This window comes from Alosa pseudoharengus, unplaced genomic scaffold, assembly GCF_046254945.1.
Source record: "Alosa pseudoharengus isolate Yale_2024_CS ecotype anadromous, Long Island Sound unplaced genomic scaffold, YU_APseudo_1.1 YU_APseudo_1.1_scf_19, whole genome shotgun sequence".
NCBI lineage: Eukaryota > Metazoa > Chordata > Actinopteri > Clupeiformes > Clupeidae > Alosa > Alosa pseudoharengus.
The window spans coordinates 33,926,083-33,944,873 of record NW_027468657.1 but is presented as its reverse complement, the minus strand read 5'-3'; the positions used below and the strand labels follow the sequence as shown (position 1 = coordinate 33,944,873).

The 18,791-nt window shown below is 49.9% G+C and overlaps 1 protein-coding gene across 3 annotated transcripts; it reads right to left on the bottom strand.

Moving 5' to 3' along the window:
* Positions 1–274: 274 nt before the first annotated feature.
* On the bottom strand, positions 275–18,447 carry lnx2b (ligand of numb-protein X 2b). Of its 3 annotated transcripts, none has more exons than XM_076292513.1 (10): positions 18,210–18,447; positions 13,525–14,179; positions 10,992–11,176; positions 9,468–9,664; positions 5,533–6,003; positions 4,623–4,754; positions 2,901–3,075; positions 2,493–2,736; positions 2,082–2,240; positions 275–1,813 (listed from the first exon to the last, which is right to left on the bottom strand). In XM_076292513.1, exons 2-10 carry the CDS (start codon positions 13,950–13,952, stop codon positions 1,678–1,680), a joined length of 2,127 nt encoding a protein of 708 aa, XP_076148628.1. In that variant the 5' UTR covers positions 13,953–14,179; positions 18,210–18,447; the 3' UTR covers positions 275–1,677. The 3 variants fall into 3 exon arrangements, with proteins under 3 accessions (XP_076148628.1, XP_076148630.1, XP_076148629.1); XM_076292515.1 differs by having other exon boundaries at positions 18,354–18,430; XM_076292514.1 differs by lacking the exon at positions 18,210–18,447 and adding an exon at positions 15,227–15,400.
* Positions 18,448–18,791: the final 344 nt, after the last annotated feature.

Sequence of the window (18,791 nt, the reverse complement as noted above, 5' to 3'; positions counted from 1 at the left end):
CAAACATGTACATGAACCATTGGATGAGAAATCTAAATACTTTTGTTGAATTGGTCATTTAGTTGTAAGAAAATTGCAAATCTGACCGATTAGTCAGTCGAAACACACACCAATGTTGAAATGTGCTTTATGTATCCAACTAAGCTCAATTAATTCATATAGTTGTAGAATGGTTCTTCCAACTCAGTACATCTTATAGTCAGTGAAAACATCATATATTTGTATAATGGTTCTTCCAACTCAGTACATTTTATAGTCGAAAAAAGGGCCCGGCTGACCATGTGATGAAACCATATTGCTTTATTACATAACCACAGGGACCCAGGGGCTGGCCCCTCCATGTCTTTGCCATCCCTGGGGGGGAGGGGGGGGGGCTGGGGTTGAAATGGAATGCATCCACTGTGTGTGTGTGTGTGTGTGTGTGTGTGTGTGTGCACTACACATAAAGCACTCATCAACCCTAGTAATACAACAGAGAAGCAAAAAAAAAGGAATCGTTGATTGCAAGTTTTTGGTCTATTGGCATTTAAGGCAGGTGTGCATAGATTCATCCTTCGTATACATATGCAAGGCACCCAAATAAATCAACATTCATCACGATGCATTCAACAAAACTTCAAATAGGTAGCCAATTATAGTATCAAACCCCAATTAATACTGCAAATCTAAAGTCATTATGATGTTCTAGCACAGTTTAATAGAGTATTTGGTAAAAAGTATGAGAATATCAGCATCATCAAATCATAATCCACTCAAATTTGGTCTGCTCTCAGCGGCATCTCCCCACACTCAATATACACGTAGGTCTGCCATTCTCACAGGGGGTATGGAAACTGAGAGCTATATGCAACAGTTAGATTCACTTAAAATGAATGAGGGCATATTATACTGCATGTTCTCCCTTCTTGCCTTCATCACAAGAGGGCAATTCCACACAAAACTGTCACATCCATCACGCCAACACAATGCAATGGTATTTTAGTTTGCGTTATGGATGTGACAGATTTGCGTGGAATTGCCCAAGAGTAACATTGCTTTACTGATTCAACACAAAACAGGCAACTCTGAACTTTATATGTTTCATAAGTGTAACATTCAACCAACTCTCAACGTTCTCAACAGCACTCTAAAAAGAGACATTTAAACATTGTCTTCTGTGATAAAACCTTAGGTCCCGTCCTGCCCATTAACAGCTCACCACAATGACATTGATGAGACAAAGCCATTCAGCAATCAAACATAAACAAGAAGATAAAACACCTTCAAGACTTTTGCCTAAATATAAATTGTGTATTCCTTACATAATCCTTCATATTGAATGAATTCCTGGTTCTTGATTGTCAGTTCTCTTCCCTGATTTGCTGTCATCTGTCTCCAGGGGCAGCCATTTGCAAGCCAGTAACAGCGGATGGCCTCGAGTAACTGCACACCGCAGAGCCAGTGATCAAACTCTACATAAAACATTGATAGCAATTAAAACACTTCCACGGGGAGCCCAACTCTCTCATGCTTCGTCCTGGACAACGGAGACTTGGAGATACAATGTGACTGAGACTTTAGTTTTTTTCTTTAGCCAACGGGCTTCCATTTTGCAATCAGTTCTCGATCGTGATGCACGAACCATAAAGAGAGCGGCGTCCAGAAGACAGGCTAGGGCAGACAGGACAGAGGCGTCGGCTAGACCAGACTGCCAGGCCAAGAGACTACAGTAAGAGTGACCTTGTTCTTCTGCAGCTTGAGCATGGGGATGAGAGATGAGTTGTTCATGCCCACGGTGGTGGCGCCATTAACGGCCACTATCTCATCCCCGCACCTGTGGGAGAGCAGGCAGACGGCAAACTCCATGAGCACAGCACTTCATTCAAACAGCCTGAACCCAACCCCCCAACCACACACGCACACCCATCAGTGGTGATGCTATTTATAACCCATCTCCAATAAATGGATATAACAAAAATAAACAAGCCTGGGCCTGAAAAAAAAGAGACTCGTATTCAGTCTTTCCAAATTTTTTGGAAAGTAAAACTAGAAACTATCTTCTCTTATCTTAGTGGGTGCTTTGAGGAGGCAGGCTGACTCACTTCAGGCGCCCATCAAAGTGGGCCGGTGTTCCAGGCACTATGGTCTTGATGAAGAAGGGCTGCTGGCCGCGACTCTCCTCATAGCCCCCGACGATGCTGAAGCCCCAGCTCTCACTGTTGGTCTTCATCAGGACAATGTCACGGCACCAGTGCATGTTGCTTGGGTTGAAAACATACAGTCAGTGTTGATAGGTAGGCAGCTCAACTGGAGTTATATGGCTTTGCGTGCACAATGTGTATGCAGTACACATGAAATGAAGGTTTACATTTTCAGTTAGAAAAATGATTGATCATTTCCTTCCGGTGAAGTGTACGCAACATTTAAAAACACGCATGTGACAAAAATGGCAGCAGGGCAGAATGTGTGATGCCTGATCTGGCCTGCGTAATGCCGGACCTAGGCGGTCTCACCTGGGCAGGCCCAGCCAGCGGGTCCACAGCGGTGCCCAGTTGATGTCGTCCTCGCGGAGACTGTCCCCGGCCTCCTCCTCCTCCTTGGTGGCGGCATCTGCCTCCTCCTCGTCCTCCTCGGTGACGGTGCGGATGACACGCAGCGCCACCGATGGCTGGGCCGTCTGCGTCTTCAGCGCTGACACCGCCTCGTTGTACGTCAGCTGGGTCAGGTCCACGCCATTGATGCTCAACAGGATATCCCCTGCGCAACGGGAACCATAGCAACCATTAGCCCCAACTCAATAGGCTACATGCAAAACCAGATCAGACATATTTGAATATGGCGTGGCTGGAATGTCTGCTCATTTGGATTATGACACGACACAGATCACCGTAAAGGACACACACACACACACACACACACACCTGTTTTGATGGTGCCATCGCGATGCAGGCAGCCAATGGGCTGCACACTGGTGATGTAGACGGGCAGGCGGCTGCGGCAGTCTCTCCCGCCGGCGATGGTGATGCCCAGGGAATGGCGCGGCTCTTTCTTCAGGCTCACCGTCTTCTCCTGGCATGAGAACCCGCTGGGCGGCTCCTACACCGCAACATTGGACATGGAGAATCAGTGTCCGTTTACGAGCAAATGTCATGCTGTTGGGCTTTCCTTACCAGGAGAGTCACTAAGGACACAATGCACGTCATTGTATTGTTCTGGAAGTTTAAATACTATGCTGGATATCACTTTATTAAATAAAAGTCAATCACTCAATCGTGCAGGGAGGGTAAGCCTGCCTACTCTGGAAATGAAGACGTTTGCCCGGACACAGCAGTGTTTCCTCTGAGGCCGAAGGAGCCCAGATAAAAATATAATGGATGGAGTGACCTCCTGTGGGGATACAGCTTGTGCAAACAAACACGTCAACGTGACACATCCCTGAGCCAGCAGAACACAACACAGAGCTCTGAGGGCATGTGCCAAAACTCTCAGCCACCATTACAGCGCCTCTCCCCGGCCGCACCCCACGCTGTGTGGATGTGGGGTGGGGGCTGGATCACTCCTTCCTACCCAGCAGGAGAGCCCACCCCCCAGCAAGAGCAAAGGCTTGAGCCCAGCAGGCCAAAGCTAACTGTCACCAGCTTTGATCCTCTGCCACCTGAAACCCCCCCTTTCCCTCTTACAAACACACACACACACACTCACACACACACACACACACACACACTCACACACACTCACACACACTCACACACACTCACACACACACACACACACACTCACACACACTCACACACACTCACACACACTCACACACACTCACACACACTCACACACACTCACACACTCACACACACACCAGAGGATCTTGGCCGGGGAGAGCGAGAGGGGAGAGAAAGGGAAAAGCACCTCTGCCTGTCCCAGCCACCTTTTGATCAGTGAGAGGGGCAGTGGCAGAGGCCTCTTTCATCTGTCCGGACGAGAGGAGAGGAGAGGAGGAGAGGAGGAGAGAGGAGAGGCTGCCAGCTCTGCATCTGCTCCCTGTGCCTTTCACCTCCACGCTCCACAGAGGAAGTGACACGCTGCCGGGGTGTGACTCCAGCGCGGTGTGAAGAGAGCTGCTCTAAGAGCAGCACCAGCAGGCTGTTTTACCCTCACTCTTGCCAACGCACGCTCACTCTTCAATCTCTCACTCTCTCTCCTGCTCTTATGCACTCATTCTCTATTTATCCACTTTCTTTTTATATCACGCCACTTTCTAAACTATTCAGACTTTTTCAAGAGCTCATTTCTAGTGCATATTCTTCTATATTCTCTTTTATCACTCACTCACACACTCACACAGTCAGTGTCAGTCACACATCCACTTCAAAAGTGCTGAGTAGCAGCAGAGCCTTTGCTGTGACAGGAGAGGGATTAAAGATCTCAGTGTGGGAACCAGATCATGAGGTTGATGAATCCAAACATGGGGGGGGGGGGGGGGGGGGTGAGTATGCCCGAGTACATTGGCTCTGGGGGAGGCTGAGCACTTATTAAAAAAGCCACACAGACAGGACCACACACACACCTCCAGGAGCAGAGCAGAGGGGGGATGGTGGCCAGGGATAGGGACAGTCTCTCAGCCTGGAGAGGTCAGGTGGGCTTACCTTGACGTATGTGGAGCGGCGTCTGAAGAACTGCAGTTCAGGGGCCCGTCTGGCCCCCCGGAGCACCACCTCAGCTCCCTCCTCAGGCTCAGGGTGCCTCATCACCACAAAGTTCACTCGCACCTCACTAGCCTGACACACACACACACACACACACACACACACACACACACACACACACACACACACACACACACACACACACACACACACACACACAGGGTGGTCATTTTACACAGTCATATGCTCAGCTGGTCTTGTCAACATGGCATTTAGTTTTCTGTATCTGTCTATAACGTTGCACAAAACACTACAACTTATTAACTCTACTAGAGCAACACCAGCTTGACTTGATGCCATTTACTCTCCTTTATCACCTCCTTCAGTGTGGTCAGTAAGGGTGTGCGTACCTGTATGATCTGAGCAGCGGTGTCAGCGTGGTCAGTAAGGGTGTGCGTACCTGTATGATCTGAGCAGTGGTCTCAGCGTGGTCAGTAAGGGTGTGCGTACCTGTATGATCTGAGCAGCGGTCTCAGCGTGGTCAGTAAGGGTGTGCGTACCTGTATGATCTGAGCAGCGATCTCAGCGTGGTCAGTAAAGGTGTGCGTACCTGTATGATCTGAGCAGCGGTCTCAGCGTGGTCAGTAAAGGTGTGCGTACCTGTATGATCTGAGCAGCGGTCTCAGCGTGGTCAGTAAGGGTGTGCGTACCTGTATGATCTGAGCAGCGGTCTCAGCGTGGTCAGTAAGGGTGTGCGTACCTGTATGATCTGAGCAGCGGTCTCAGCGTGGTGAGTAAGGGTGTGCGTACCTGTATGATCTGAGCAGCGGTCTCAGCGTGGTCAGTAATGGTGTGCGTACCTGTATGATCTGAGCAGCGGTCTCAGCGTGGTCAGTAATGGTGTGCGTACCTGTATGATCTGAGCAGCTGTCTCGGGGGTCCCGTGCCGCAGGTCGTGCCCATTGATGGCCAGAACCTTGTCGTTGTTGCGCAGCTTGCCGTCCTTGGCCGCGAGTCCGCCCGCGAGCAGGTCCAGGATAAAGACGCCCGACTCGTCGGACTTGCGGATGAGCTTGATGCCCAGGGGCTCGGAGCGCTCGCGCTTCACCAGCGTCACCTGGGTGACCGTGCCCTGGCTGTGGTGTGGGTGGGTGGCGTTGGCGTGGTGGTGGTGGTGGTTGGAGGCCTGCGGTGATGTGTTGGTGGAGGAGGAGGAGGAGGAGGAGGGGTTGGCGGCGCTGGAGGAGGAGGAAGAGTGCTGCTCGGGCCGAGGCTTGAAGCCTTTCTCCTGCATGACGGTGATGCGCAGCAGAGCGCACGGACGCCGCAGCACACCGATGGCCCGGTTATGGCAGACGGACGCCAGGCTCACATCGTTGACCTGCGACACAGAGGCAGGGAGCAGGCAGGGTGAGAAATACAGGCTCTGACCGTTACTTTGACAATGCATGGTGATATTCTCCAAGTTGTTAACTAAGAGAAATACAGAGAAATCTTGTTATATCTTGTTAGATATATATATCTTGTCTTGTTATACGGCTCTTCACAATGCTAGTAGAACGCTCCATTGACTTGAATGGGATTTCCCAAAGTTCTAGCGGTAAGATATATTCATGTAATTACCGCTGCAAACATATAATTACCGCGGTCAATGACAACGGGTTTTGTGCTTCTGATACGTCTTTCATATCACTACGCAAGGACTGGAACTTCATTCAAACGTGAAAGCAGACGGTTGATCAGCTGTGTTCTAAAGAATGTTTGATTCAAGTTCAGCAGCGTGTGTTGTTGCGAACTATTTGTTTCTCAGCAAATGCCACGATGAACGGTAACAAATAGGCTAAAGTGATATCGTGGGGAGTTTATTATTTCGTTTTGGCAAGTAGCCGTATAATAAGCGGGATAATGTATAGAACGCCGGTCATTACTGTGAAAATAAGTCCCTTCAGGGCGGAAGAAGACCCCTCCGCTGCGCGTCGGGGTCCGGTTCGCCCTGTCGGGACTTATTTTCCCAGTAACGACCGGCGTTCTATACATTATCCCTTACTTGGTGTCTGCCCAAGGCTGTAACAAGCACATAATGTGGATCTAACATTCAGTAAATTGAGCTACCGGAGTGTCTATAGCTGGCTGTTTACCTCATATCTTTACCTTGACAATCAGTGTATCTAGAAGATGGACTTTAAAAGCAACACCAAAAAGTTTCTTGTACCTTAAAATAATGTTTCCCAAATCGTTTCAGTGATTCATCCACTTGTAACAGGGTGAACGACACTTCTGCATTCACTTCGCGACCCTCTATTGGCTATAACCGCATTATGCATGTTTGGCAGATCGGGTAGGAGCTGTAGTCCGATGGAATGAGACATACACACTCTGTTATTTCCAAAGCCGGGGCTGGATAAACAGATAGCGTGCGTGCGACAGAGCAAAAGTGCTTTGGTGTTGCTTTAAGGAGATATGCAGAAGCTGAGCTTGTTGCAGTGATTATCTTAAAAAACAGCTAACATCCAGCAGGATCACTGACTATGGCTTTAACACCGAGACAGACATAAGACTTCCTAATCTCTAACATTATCATGCATTATGCGAAGAGGAGCGGCCACACCATCCGTTAGACATGCAACCATTTCCACTAAGCTCAGCTGCTTAGCTGCTGGCCATTCTTCACACGTGTAAATTGGTGTGAGTGCCGGTTCTGCATGCCTGAGGGGATTATTTATTCTGAGGTCGCCAACTTGAGCACAGTTCAGTGGGGCTGCGTCCAATGTGTGACTCCAGTGTAATCTCAGTCTTGAAAAATGCCACGTCTCTCAAGAGCACAGTAAGTGTGACCTCGGCTCTCGCTGCGGTCAAGAGGACGTCGAAAGGAGGAGAGAACATTTGGGAGGTGAATGAGGGTAACCTCTATCTCTGGCTCTCGCGTCCTCTCCCTCCTTCTCCAAGGACTGGGTATTTAAAGAATGTCTCAGAATAATTTAGCCGGTGAGCCTACACCAGCAGCACTGTGTCGCTCTGACTCGGTGAAACGGCGCAGGCTCGAAAAAAAAAAAAAAATCAATGGCATCGACCAGGACCGAGAGGGGAAAAGAGAGATACCGTTTCAAGGAATGAGAAATCAGATCTTCTCGCTACTTCGGCGATCTCTTTACGGACAAACTGGCCCCTCACAAAAGCCAAACGTTGTTCAGATAAAGCCGCCACAAAGCACCCCATTGGGCAAGACAGCCTCTCGTTGAGATTTCTGTGCGTTTGTGATTGGTCAGAAGAGGGACAGAGCTTAGAGGAATGATAGGCCTGGGATTCCTGAGATGAATGTTGAGGCCACTCTGTGGCTTGGGTTTAGTGTGGCACTGCATTCCAGGACTGCTGGGGGGAGAAATCCTAGGAGAGCTCGGGACTGTGGGAAGACAAGAGGCAAGCGGAGAAAAGTGGGACAGCGTGTCATCAGAGGCGGAGGTTAACCCACTGTCCTCTATTCCGTGTGGGTTCAGGCATCACTTAGCTCAGCTTTCACGTAAACAACACACTCATTAATAAGGCCGCGCACTGAGAAACTACAATGACTAACTTGACAGACTCTTAAGGGTCATGGGTTTTTAAGAGCCTTCTGAAAAGCTGGAGCTGCCCATGTGTCTCCTGCCTGGGAGAGAGAGAGAGGGCCAGGCGAGGCCGACATTGAAAATGAGATCCAGGAGATGATAAAACTCGATGAGAGAGCGCCCAGAATAAGGGCTCCATTGTGGAATTAATCCTGGAGAGAGACCAGCAGAGCTGACATTTTAACTCACTTCACCTGTTCATGAGAAACTCACTTTACTGCTCAGGAGACAGGATATTACAGGGCTAATGTTTCACGTACGGTTTCAACTCAGCTCGGAGAAAGGGTCTTTGAGTCAAAAGTAGGACATAGGGGTCAACATGCACAACACGCAGTCTGTGTCCTTTGACCAGGTGAGCCTTGCCAACGAAACGAACGACTCATCCCAAAACAACAGCGATGTAATGGCTGTCAGGGAGCCAGTGGAAAACATTTCTCAAGCTTCCCTTATCGTCACCGTGAGACCCGTCCTTCCTGTCTGTTGACACGACGCCCAGAGGACCAAGCTCACCGCTCTGTTATGTGACAACCGATCCTCTCCCAGCCTCACACTACACTCAGCAGGCTAGGAGAAACCATACACAACCTTTGGCCCGCTCCAGACGGAAGCTTTTTTTAATGAAAAGGGAGGGAGTGCTGAAAATGTGTCCAAACACTGGGGAGTTTTCACCACACAAACAAGCACACAAACACACATGCATGCACACACACACACACACACAGACACACACACACACACACACACATGCGCACACACACACACACACACACAGACACACACACACACACACACACACACACACACTTCAAGAGAGAGTGGTCAGCATGGTTGGAATGCAAATGTAAACACAGCCCTGCTCAGGTGTGTACACTCTCAACACTGAGCAGAAACCAGGAGCAGGTCACATTCCGGATCACTCCAGTCACTCACAGGGCGTAAGATAAACACAACACACTATAGCCTTGTACTTAGCACATCTAGATCAAATGTTTTTTTAAGTTATGACTGGCAGTGAAACGTACTGTAACAATCTTCACAATAACTAGCATGAGATATTCTAGCGCAAACCCACTTGATTTACCAACTAGTTACAGTGAGCAAAAAAGCCAGCCCAACTGATTGGCTTGATAAGAGGGAATGTTCTAGGTGGACTGGGCATGCACTTTTCCATGGGGAACGCACCCCGTTACCATGGTTTTGTTCTGTTTTCACCTCCACCTGTACCTCCTGAATGGATTCTCACCTCAAGAACGTGGTCTCCAGGAGACAGCTTGCCACTGCGTGCCGCAACAGAATCGCGCACAATCTCCTGGATGACAATGTTGCCCAGAGGGGTGTCCTTCCCGCCCACTATCCGCAAGCCCAACTCCTCCTCCGGGTCATCCCGAAACAGCTCCACCACGTTGGCCTCGGCCACCAGGCTTGACCTCAGGTGAGTTTCTACAAAAGAGTTGCACAGTGATTAGTCACTATTGAACGATCCACTAAATCATGCCACTAAATCAACATGAATGGAGTCCGGGGCACTGTGGGCACTGTGGGCACTGTGGGCACTGTGGGCAGTGTGGCGCATAGGCGAGTGCCCACGGGGACCCAGGTTCCAATCTGGCCTGCGGTCCTTTCCCCGATCCCACCCCATGTCTCTCTCCCACTCACTTACTGTCATTCTTCACTGTCCTATCCAAATAAAGGCAAAAAGCCCCCCCGCCCCCCCCCCCGCAAAAATCTCTACTACAGTTGACAAATTTAATTTTGAATCAGTCAGATAAAATCAGTAGCATAAATAAAGTGCTGTAGTCTCTAAACAGTCCTCACAGATTTGGACCATCCAGGTTCCCTTACCTCCTATGGTGCGTCATATCCGCCTTAAGTCTCATAATCCCCCTCAGAGGCTCATAAATGCTCAATGGCGTCATGCAGGTATTCTACTTGTTTCATCTTATTAAGCATCCATCTTTACATATAAATTAAAAGGGGTTGAACTTGTGTCTTGGAAATTACCACCACAAGCCCACACCTGATTTAATGTGAGCGCAGGCTATGATTCATCGGGCAACATTATCCTCTCCAGGTGCTGAGTCCTGACTTTCCCCTTAAGTTTATCTCTCATACATGATGTCAAAGACAAAACCCCTTTGTTGCCAGGTTACAGCGTGTGATAAACACGCCTTGAGGCGTCACTGGGCCATGACAGGCATAGGCTACAGTAGACGCTTTGCGTTTGGACACGCTCCCTGTGAGCCACTCAGACAGTGACTGGTTGAGGAGTGCCACTTTCCATTCCTCAGTCTGACACACAGTGGAGAGAAGGCAGGCGTCTGTACCAGCCCCCCCTCTCCTCCTCCTCCTCTTCCTCCCACTCCCTGGCACAGACACATCAAAGGCCTCGGCTGTTTGGTTTCTGACAGTAGGTCAACACAGCTGGGTCTCCATTTCCTCCTCACTGCCTGCTTTTGTCGACTTTTCACGCGTCCACCGCCCCCTTCCACCCCACCTCCCCTTCCTTCCAATATGGCGTTGTGTCTTTTCTTTCCTCACCGAGAGGTTATCTTTGACACCGCCCTTGTGTGTAATGATTTCAATCTATCTGATACTGTGGAGGCGACAAATAAAAGTCTTTCTGATCGTGCAGTAGGCGCCTTGCGGTGTGTTTATGTCTCACCCAAGCAAAACTGATTTAGCGATATGTTCGGTTCTGCCCAGGTTCATGAATTAGCCTGCCGGCTTTGACTGGATGTTTTGAGAGGTGCAGGCAGAGAGCTCTTACCCTCCTCTCCCTCCTCGAAGGCAGGGTTGACCAGGCCGGGCTCTGCTGGGCCCCGGGGGGACGCACGGGAGAGGGTGGGGGTGGATTTACCGTCCTCCGCCTCCGCTTTGCTGGCCTTAATTTCATTCCAGGGAGGCCTCTTCCTCCTCTCTGCCTCCTCACGCAAGCGTCTGAAAGCAGGGCATCTGAAAGAGAGACCAAAAGAAAACAGAAATAGATTAGAGAATGAACATGAGAGAGAGAGATAGAGGGAGAGAGGGAGAGAGAGAGAGAGAGGGAGAGAGAGAGAGACCCTCATTTATGGGTAGTCTGCCTATCCCAGCAATTAACCTCAGAAGACATCCTTCACAACATGGCAGCAACAGCAACTAAAAATATCTCCCACACACAACTGCTGACTAGCGCTTTGTTGTTCAAGGGAGGTGAACAGAGGAGGTAGTGGGAGTTGTTGGTCCGATCCGTGTTCATTTATTTGTGTAATTAGAGTTAGTGGCGAGGAACATGCTTACACACCGTTGGGTTTGGACCCGTGCCAGGCAGCAGAATTGATGTGGACAGAAAGCCGAGAAAAAATGGCGAGAGACAGAGGGAGGGAAGGGAGGATAGAGAGAGGAGGCTAGGAAGAGATGTGTAGACACAAACAGAATGAGAGAGGGAGATAGATAGACAGAGAGAGAGAGAGAGAGAGAGAGAGAGAGAGAGAGAGAGGGAAAGGGATGAGGCGAGGGAGGCTATGCAGATGTGCAGGCTCTTTTTACTGCATTGCAGGAAGAGGAAGAGGGGAACAGGTCAAGCTGGAGCCGAGCTCAGGTCAAAAATGAGGCACTAGCAGTGCTATTAGCACTAGCTCTCCCTCTCCCTCTCCGTTTCCCTCTCTGTCTCTGTCTCTCTGTTTCCCTCTCCGTTTCCCTCTCTGTCTCTCCCTCCCTCCCTCTCTCTCTCTCTCTCCGTCGCCCTCCTATCTCACTTTCGCTCCCCCTCCCTCTACCTCTCCGCCCCTCTCCCCCTCTCTCTGCCTCTCGATCTTTCCACAGCCGGGCTCTGCGTCTGAACTTTGCCTCCTCTCTCTGTTTACACTGGTTCATGTGAAATGAGCACAGCTCAACCTTTCGCCCCCAGAGCCCACGGCCGGCGCGCTGGAAGCGGAGAGAGTGGCGCAGATGTTGAAGCAGCAGAGGCAGATAGAAGGCAGCTCAGGCAGCGAGAGACTGCGCAGTGCTAGCCAAGCCTGGCCGCCCGTCCTGCCGTCCCGGGTGGGTTCAAGTACAGTGTGAAGTGATAGAGTGTGTGTGGGGGGGGGGGGGACTCCAGGGGGAGGCATGTTGACGTTTTGGGTGTTCTCACTGGAATTTTGGCAGCGCCGTGGAGGGGTGTTGTCAAACCCCCCCCCTCCCCCCAGAGTCACCCACGCAACCACCCACCACACACACTCAATGTTACTAGAAGAGGAGACGGCAAGACTGGCCAAAACTCAAAAGGAGTCCATTCATCATTTCACGCTCACTGTTCTCTCTGGCAGCGAGGCAAAACATAGGCTGCACTATCGAACCCTGATTCCACCCCCATAAAGCTACGAGGCTCTGCAAAACGTGCTGCCGCGGCCCATCAGAATCACTCTGGAGCTTTCCCCTCAGATCTCTGCTCCTCTGCCCCAGCTCCCCCTCTCTCCCTGCCTATCTTCCTCCCAGTTTCCTGTGTCATGCAATTAAGCATTTCCCCCTCCGTCTGCACTCCACAGAATGTTATCCCAACTGTCTGGGAGAGTGCTGCTGGGTGGCCAGCATGTGTCCTCGCCATGTTCTGAAGTGTCTAGGAATCCTTGGCTACATTTGCTTGTGCATTATTCATGTATGGTGATTCAAGTGCTTTATATTCATATGTTTGACCCAGACCCTTATGCAGTCACCTTCTATGTCCCGGCGACCCCCCCTCTCCCTTCCTTGCACACGCTCACATGTCATCTCCCGACTCTCCTCCCATCTCCTCCCCTCCCCCTGCTCCCGCTCCAGTAACTGCTAGTGGGTGGCTTCCTACATACCATCCCATACTCTTAAGATGTTGATACACCAGCTATGTTTTGAGCGATGTTGCTAGGCAGTGTTCCTGAGTATTGTTGTTCTGGCACACTGCCACTGATATTGGGCAACAATGTTTTTTAAATCAGTAGGCAAATAACCATGATCATCCAATCAGAACACATGGAACAAATGATGTGGTTGCCCAGGAACATTGCTCATAAAGTTGCCCCATGCATCATCAGCTTTAGACTACTTGTACTTCTCTCCATCTCCCATGCCCTCATGCTGTTGGGTGGGGAGTGTCACCTAGTAGCACTTGGCCTCCCACTACACATATCTTCACATCGCTCTCTCTCTCCCCACTCTAGCCTCCATATAGTGTTATGGCAGCTGGAAGCTGCTGACTGTAGGGAGGTACAGGGTGTCCTTCTAAAGAGTGTGTGGTAACTTTCCGTCCCTTTCCCCCTGCCGCTACCCATTTCCCCGTGTGGTTGCAGGTGGTGGTGGGCACTGACCTGTGGTGCAGGTGAGGCTGGAGCTCGCAGCGTTGCATGCTGCCCTGGCACTCGGTGTTGAAGGGGCACAGCACGGTCAGCTTGTCCAGCAGGTTGCGCACCAGCAGGCTGGAGGGCCGGCATTGGGCGAGCTGCAGCCGCTGGCGGTCCACAGGGCAGAAGTCCTGCTCACGCAGAAAGCTGCTCAGGCACTGGTAGCAGTAGGTGTGCCCGCACGGCGTGTCCATGGGCCGCAGGAGCGGCTGCAGGCAAATGTGGCACACCAGCTCATCGTCCACGTCGTCCTGGTACTCGTACAGGTGCCCGTCGGGGCCCTCGTGTGCCTGCCCGCACTCCTTGCACACGCGTGCCCACGTCAGGGCCGCAGCGCCCCCGGACGCCACCGCCGAGGCGCTCGCTGCTGCTGCTGGCACCCTGGCCTCCGTCATGGCTGAATCTCCAATCCCCACGACCTCCGCTTCCTCGTTTCAACCCCCCAGGGAGCAGCCCTCAGCGCCAGGCCCTAACGCTTGCCTTCCTTAAAAACAGCCTGGCTCATCTACTTCCTCAGGCACATGGCACAGAGAATAAAAAAGAGACCCGGAGAAGTGCTTCAAGCAGACGCGTCTGTGTGAGAGCTCCACGGCCGTCCTCCTCTTCTCTCCATCCTGGGTTTCTGTGGTGGAAAGAGAAGGGAGGGGGGGAAAGTGAACAAAGAAATCTGAGGCAGGACGTAGACTTTTCTTTTTTGGCCCCCCTACCCCCTCCTCTCTTTTTGGCTCGACAGGAAATGACACAGATCCATGAAAACGGCAACAATATGGAGCAGGCTGCAGCTGTATCCTTTCCCCTGAGCTCTGCTCTGCGCAGCCAGAGGAATCTGGAAAGTCTGCGGCTGAAATGTCACCGCGGGCCGGCTTCATTAAAAAGGTTAAGCTCCATGAAATGATTGGAGAGCAACAAAGTCCAGCCTAGACTAATGGGCAAGAACAGAGACCTGGGACTGACAGAGTGAGAGAAAAAAAGAAAGAAAAAAAACAGAACAAAAGACAGACAGGCAGAAAGAAAGAACAAAAGAAAGTGAGAGAAAGAGAGAGAAGAGGGAAAGAAAAGCAAGAGTGAGAGAAAGAGAGCGCGAGAGAGAGAGAGAAAGTTGTGAGTGAATTAGGCAGAAATGAAAGCCTTCGTCACTAATGACCCCCTCGCGCCCCATCAGCAGTGGGGCTGCTTCCCCCTGTGACATTCCTAATCTGCTCTAATTCCCTCCACTCTGGGAAAGCCTGGCTTTGCCCCAGCTCTGCCCTGTGCTCCACTGCCACATTCATATGGCCACCAGCATGCTAAAGAAGCCACCTAGTTACACTTTAACACACTACACTCGCATGGAGGTGAACTATGCACCTACACCAATTTCCATAAACCTAGCCATTTCCATCACCAAACAGCAGATATGAACAACACAGAGTTATTGTACGAGGCAGATGAGTGAAACACAGGAGCATCTGACTAAGCTCTACGTCAGCTTCAAGCACATTCCCGTATCACGCCGCCTCGACACAAGTCAGAATGCTAAACACCCGAACCCCCGTAAATAAAAAGCAGCGGAGTAAACAAACAGGCAGCCAGCCCAGCCAGTCCCTGTCTCGTCCAGCCCAGAGCCCAGCCCGTCCCCGTCTCGTCCAGCCCAGAGCCCAGCTGTGTGCAGATCTCATTCAGAATGTACCTTCCTCTCGCCGCCAGCCCTGGATGCTGCTGCTCTCAGCGTTGTCCCTCTCCCACCGGCCACCGCATCCAAACACGAAACTCAAACCCAGCGGCTGCACTGGCTGCCTGCAGCCCCACTGAAACCGGACTCCTTCCTCATCTCTGCCACCGAGCGAGTGTGCAGGGGAGTATGGGACTGCTTGCGCGCGCGCGCGTGTGTGCGTGCGTGCGTGCGTGTGTGTGTGTGTGTGTGCGTGCGTGTGTGTGTGTGCGTGTGTATGTGTGTGTGTGTGTGGGTGGGGGGGGGGGGGGGGGAGGCTGTTGGTTTTGTGTGTGTGTGTGTGTGTGTGCGTGCATGCGCAAGTGGCCAGGCAGCCAGCAAGAGAGCCGTGTGACTGAGCAAAAAGCTTAGCCTGGAGTGAAGAGGCACTCCGTCTGCTCGAGCCGACTACAGCAGGAAAGGGAGGGTGAAGGAGCGAGAGCGAGTGTGTGTGTGTGTGTGGGACCTAGTATGTGCGTGTGTGTGTGTTTATGTGTATTCATGCATGTTGGGGGGTGGTGCAGACTGCTGATGTCGCACTAGCGTTGACAGAGCATTTTCTAAAGGCCAGCCCCAGCCACTGACCAATAACACTGCTCCAGCCTTGTAGATGCTTGCACAGTGTCTAAGGTCACACAGGACAGCAACCCCCCCACCCCACCCCCCCCCACAACCCCTTCACTCTAATTAAGGAAACAGATGAGAAATAGTGTTGGAGCAGGCACTGGCAATCCAAGACAATGAAAACAGATCCCAAGTCTCTCCTAAATAAAAGAATACCTCCCTGCAGACCTAGTCAGACCTCAACTCATATGGGGGGAAAAACTGACTCCAGCTGGAAATTAAATTGCAAATCATAAACAAACTACTTCAAAGTGCTGTGAGCGCCACGAAGCAAGTTGAAACTCTCCTCGCTGTGCCAGAAATATTTCTTTATCTCAGATCTCGGCTTGAAAAACGGCTGTTTTTTGTGTGTGTCGGCTTTAGCTATTCTTAGAGCACGGCTCACAAAGATGAAAAAGCGAGAGAGAGAGAGGGGGGGAGAAGACACCTGAAACATAAGAAGAAGAAGGGGTGAGCGGAGGGAGAGGACAAGTGGTCCAGCAGAAGTCTCTGGCGTGCTGCTTCTGCGCTGCTGAGGAAGCAGTGGGACAGTGACCCTGGCCACGGGTGATGGATGGGGGGGGGGGGTCGCTCTGGCAGCCTCTCGGTATGGGCGAAGAGTCGCTCCAGAGTCCAGGGCTGCTGGGAGCTATGTGTCAACGTCTGCTTCTCCCATACTAATGCTGTGCTTTACGACGGCGAAGCTGCCCCCCTCAAGGGTGCTGGGCCGGTGGGGGCTGACTGCTCAAGGCTACGTGTCTGCATTTTCAACCCCCACGGCCCCTCATATGCTCCACTCATACTGTGCTGACTGCAACATGAACCAGTGTGTGTGTGTGTGTGAGTGTGAGTGTGTATTTTGTGATGGGTCTCAATTGGAATATAGAAATGATGCAGAACAATCAAATGTAAATATCTGATTTCAAGCCTGGCGCCACATGAATCACTGAAATGAAAAACTGTCTTAAGAAAGGCTTAAGAAATTAAAAAGTGCCAGTTAATACAAGTCTGTCCGTGATCTATGGCAAAACACAGATGCCTAGATAATATGTGCTGTCTAGGCAGGCACAGTGTGAATCATTATTTTAGACACACCCAAACAGAACAACAGTGAGTAACATTAGACATAATAGATCGCAAACAAGAGCCACCTCACTGCCCTTTACAACTGCCCAGAAGCGAAAAGAAGATCTGAGTAAACTCTCCCCTCACATCTTCCATTACCACACACATACTCACACATGTGTGTGGACACACACCCTCCCCTCATGCTGCGAGACTAGCACACATACTTTACCCTCGCTGGAGCCTCGCACGTGGCCCTTTGGGTATCCGTTGGAAAAGCATACCAGAAAGTCCCTAAGTCTCCCCCCTTTCACCAGTGCATTTCGATCTACAGCAGCGATAGGACAGCCCATTCTGCCATATAGCATAATGTACCATTTCAACCATGAAGTTCCATCATGGAACAATGGCTTTGATGTTGACTTGGGGACAAAAGAAAGCCAATGTAGGACTGCCCTAAAAACAAATAGAATATGGAGACAGTTAAAAAATAATCAGAGAATGTAAAAGTAAATCTGGCCCTTTGGCCTGTATCTTCTTTGCTTTTAAATAATTGTTTATATTTCAAATGTTCATCTGTGACATTGGCGCCAGTAACCAACATCAACCACACCACCATGGCAAAGACAGTCCAAATATGTGAGGTTAAATATTTACTAAAATCATTATGTAAGAACAGAAAGTCACCACCGCCCCAGGCTTAGGTCATATGGTAAGACAAAGATTCAACTGTAGCCTACCCACATGTAGCCTACTGAGAGTTGCTTATAAATAGAAACTAACACTCAATCATGCTGATTTGATTCAGAAAAACCTAACATTTCCAGTTATAGTGTATTCCTGACGACACCTCTTCTCAGGTGACGTCTTGGGTACTCGGATGAAGCGCCATAAATTATGAAAGTAGCCAGCCCAGCTGACAGTTTGTGACAAGGTTAACAACAGAGAAAATGTTAGCGTTGCTTCAACACCATTACAGCCCACCATAAAGAGAACAGTTGGATTTTCTATCTGATAAATGTGTTGACTATTTTCAGTTGTAGCTTCTGACTGTCGGCTAATAACCAGTAACGTTAAATTCACTCTAAAATTGCCGCCTCGGTCTGAAGAGGATATTGCCACAGGCAACGAAAGCGTAGAATATAAAATATAGGATGGGCTATTATTCACTCGATGTATGAAAGGAACTAATATTCCTGTCTAGGTTATAGCGATTAATCCAATAGCCAATACATTTGAAAATACCATGGTGCGCTACGCGCTACACTGTGTAGCCTACCGAAACCCGTCTTACCTGTAAAGGATTTTTCCGGAAGTGGTCTAATAAAACAAAGAGCTATCGTCTCGCTGTAAATGTTGATTCCAACAACTTTCTTCTAGCCTTAAACACAAATAAAAGAATTCGCATTAAACTCGACTTGTTAGATGTTGGAATCACCTCTTCTTACAACCCCAGGTGTTGTTGATGGGGGTTGACGTCGCAAATATTCCCAGTTTCGAACAACACATAAGTAGCTGGGATCTGGCGCTGTTTTTTCTTTTCTTTAACAGGAAGTCCATGCAGGTAGGCTAGTATTTAAATTGGCAGGTCACCACTTCAGTCAACGTGAGTAGCTACCTGTAATGTGATCATCATAACTAGCCTTTTTGACGCACTTGAAACTGTTGCAGTGCTTGTTAAGAAACTAAGAATTTAATTATAGATAGATAGATAGATAGATAGATAGATAAAATAACTTTATTGATCCCCAAAGGGGAAACTAGTTAGGCCAAGGGATAAAAAATATTTTTAATTTTCCTTGAATTTGTGAAAAAAATGAACTGACAGCTGACAAAAGGACATTTGGTTTATCAAGTTCAAGTGTTTTTTGTTTTG

Bases quoted from the DNA above. Each gene is read 5' to 3' on its own strand.
- lnx2b (XM_076292513.1), bottom strand. From the start codon at position 13,952: ATGACGGAGGCCAGGGTGCCAGCAGCAGCAGCGAGCGCCTCGGCGGTG. The intron at 4,755-5,532 runs GTACGCACACCA...TGTGTGTGTCAG, and splicing joins CAGCTGCTCAGATCATACAG to GCTAGTGAGGTGCGAGTGAA. The intron at 2,241-2,492 runs GTGAGACCGCCT...TTTCAACCCAAG, and splicing joins CGCTGGCTGGGCCTGCCCAG to CAACATGCACTGGTGCCGTG.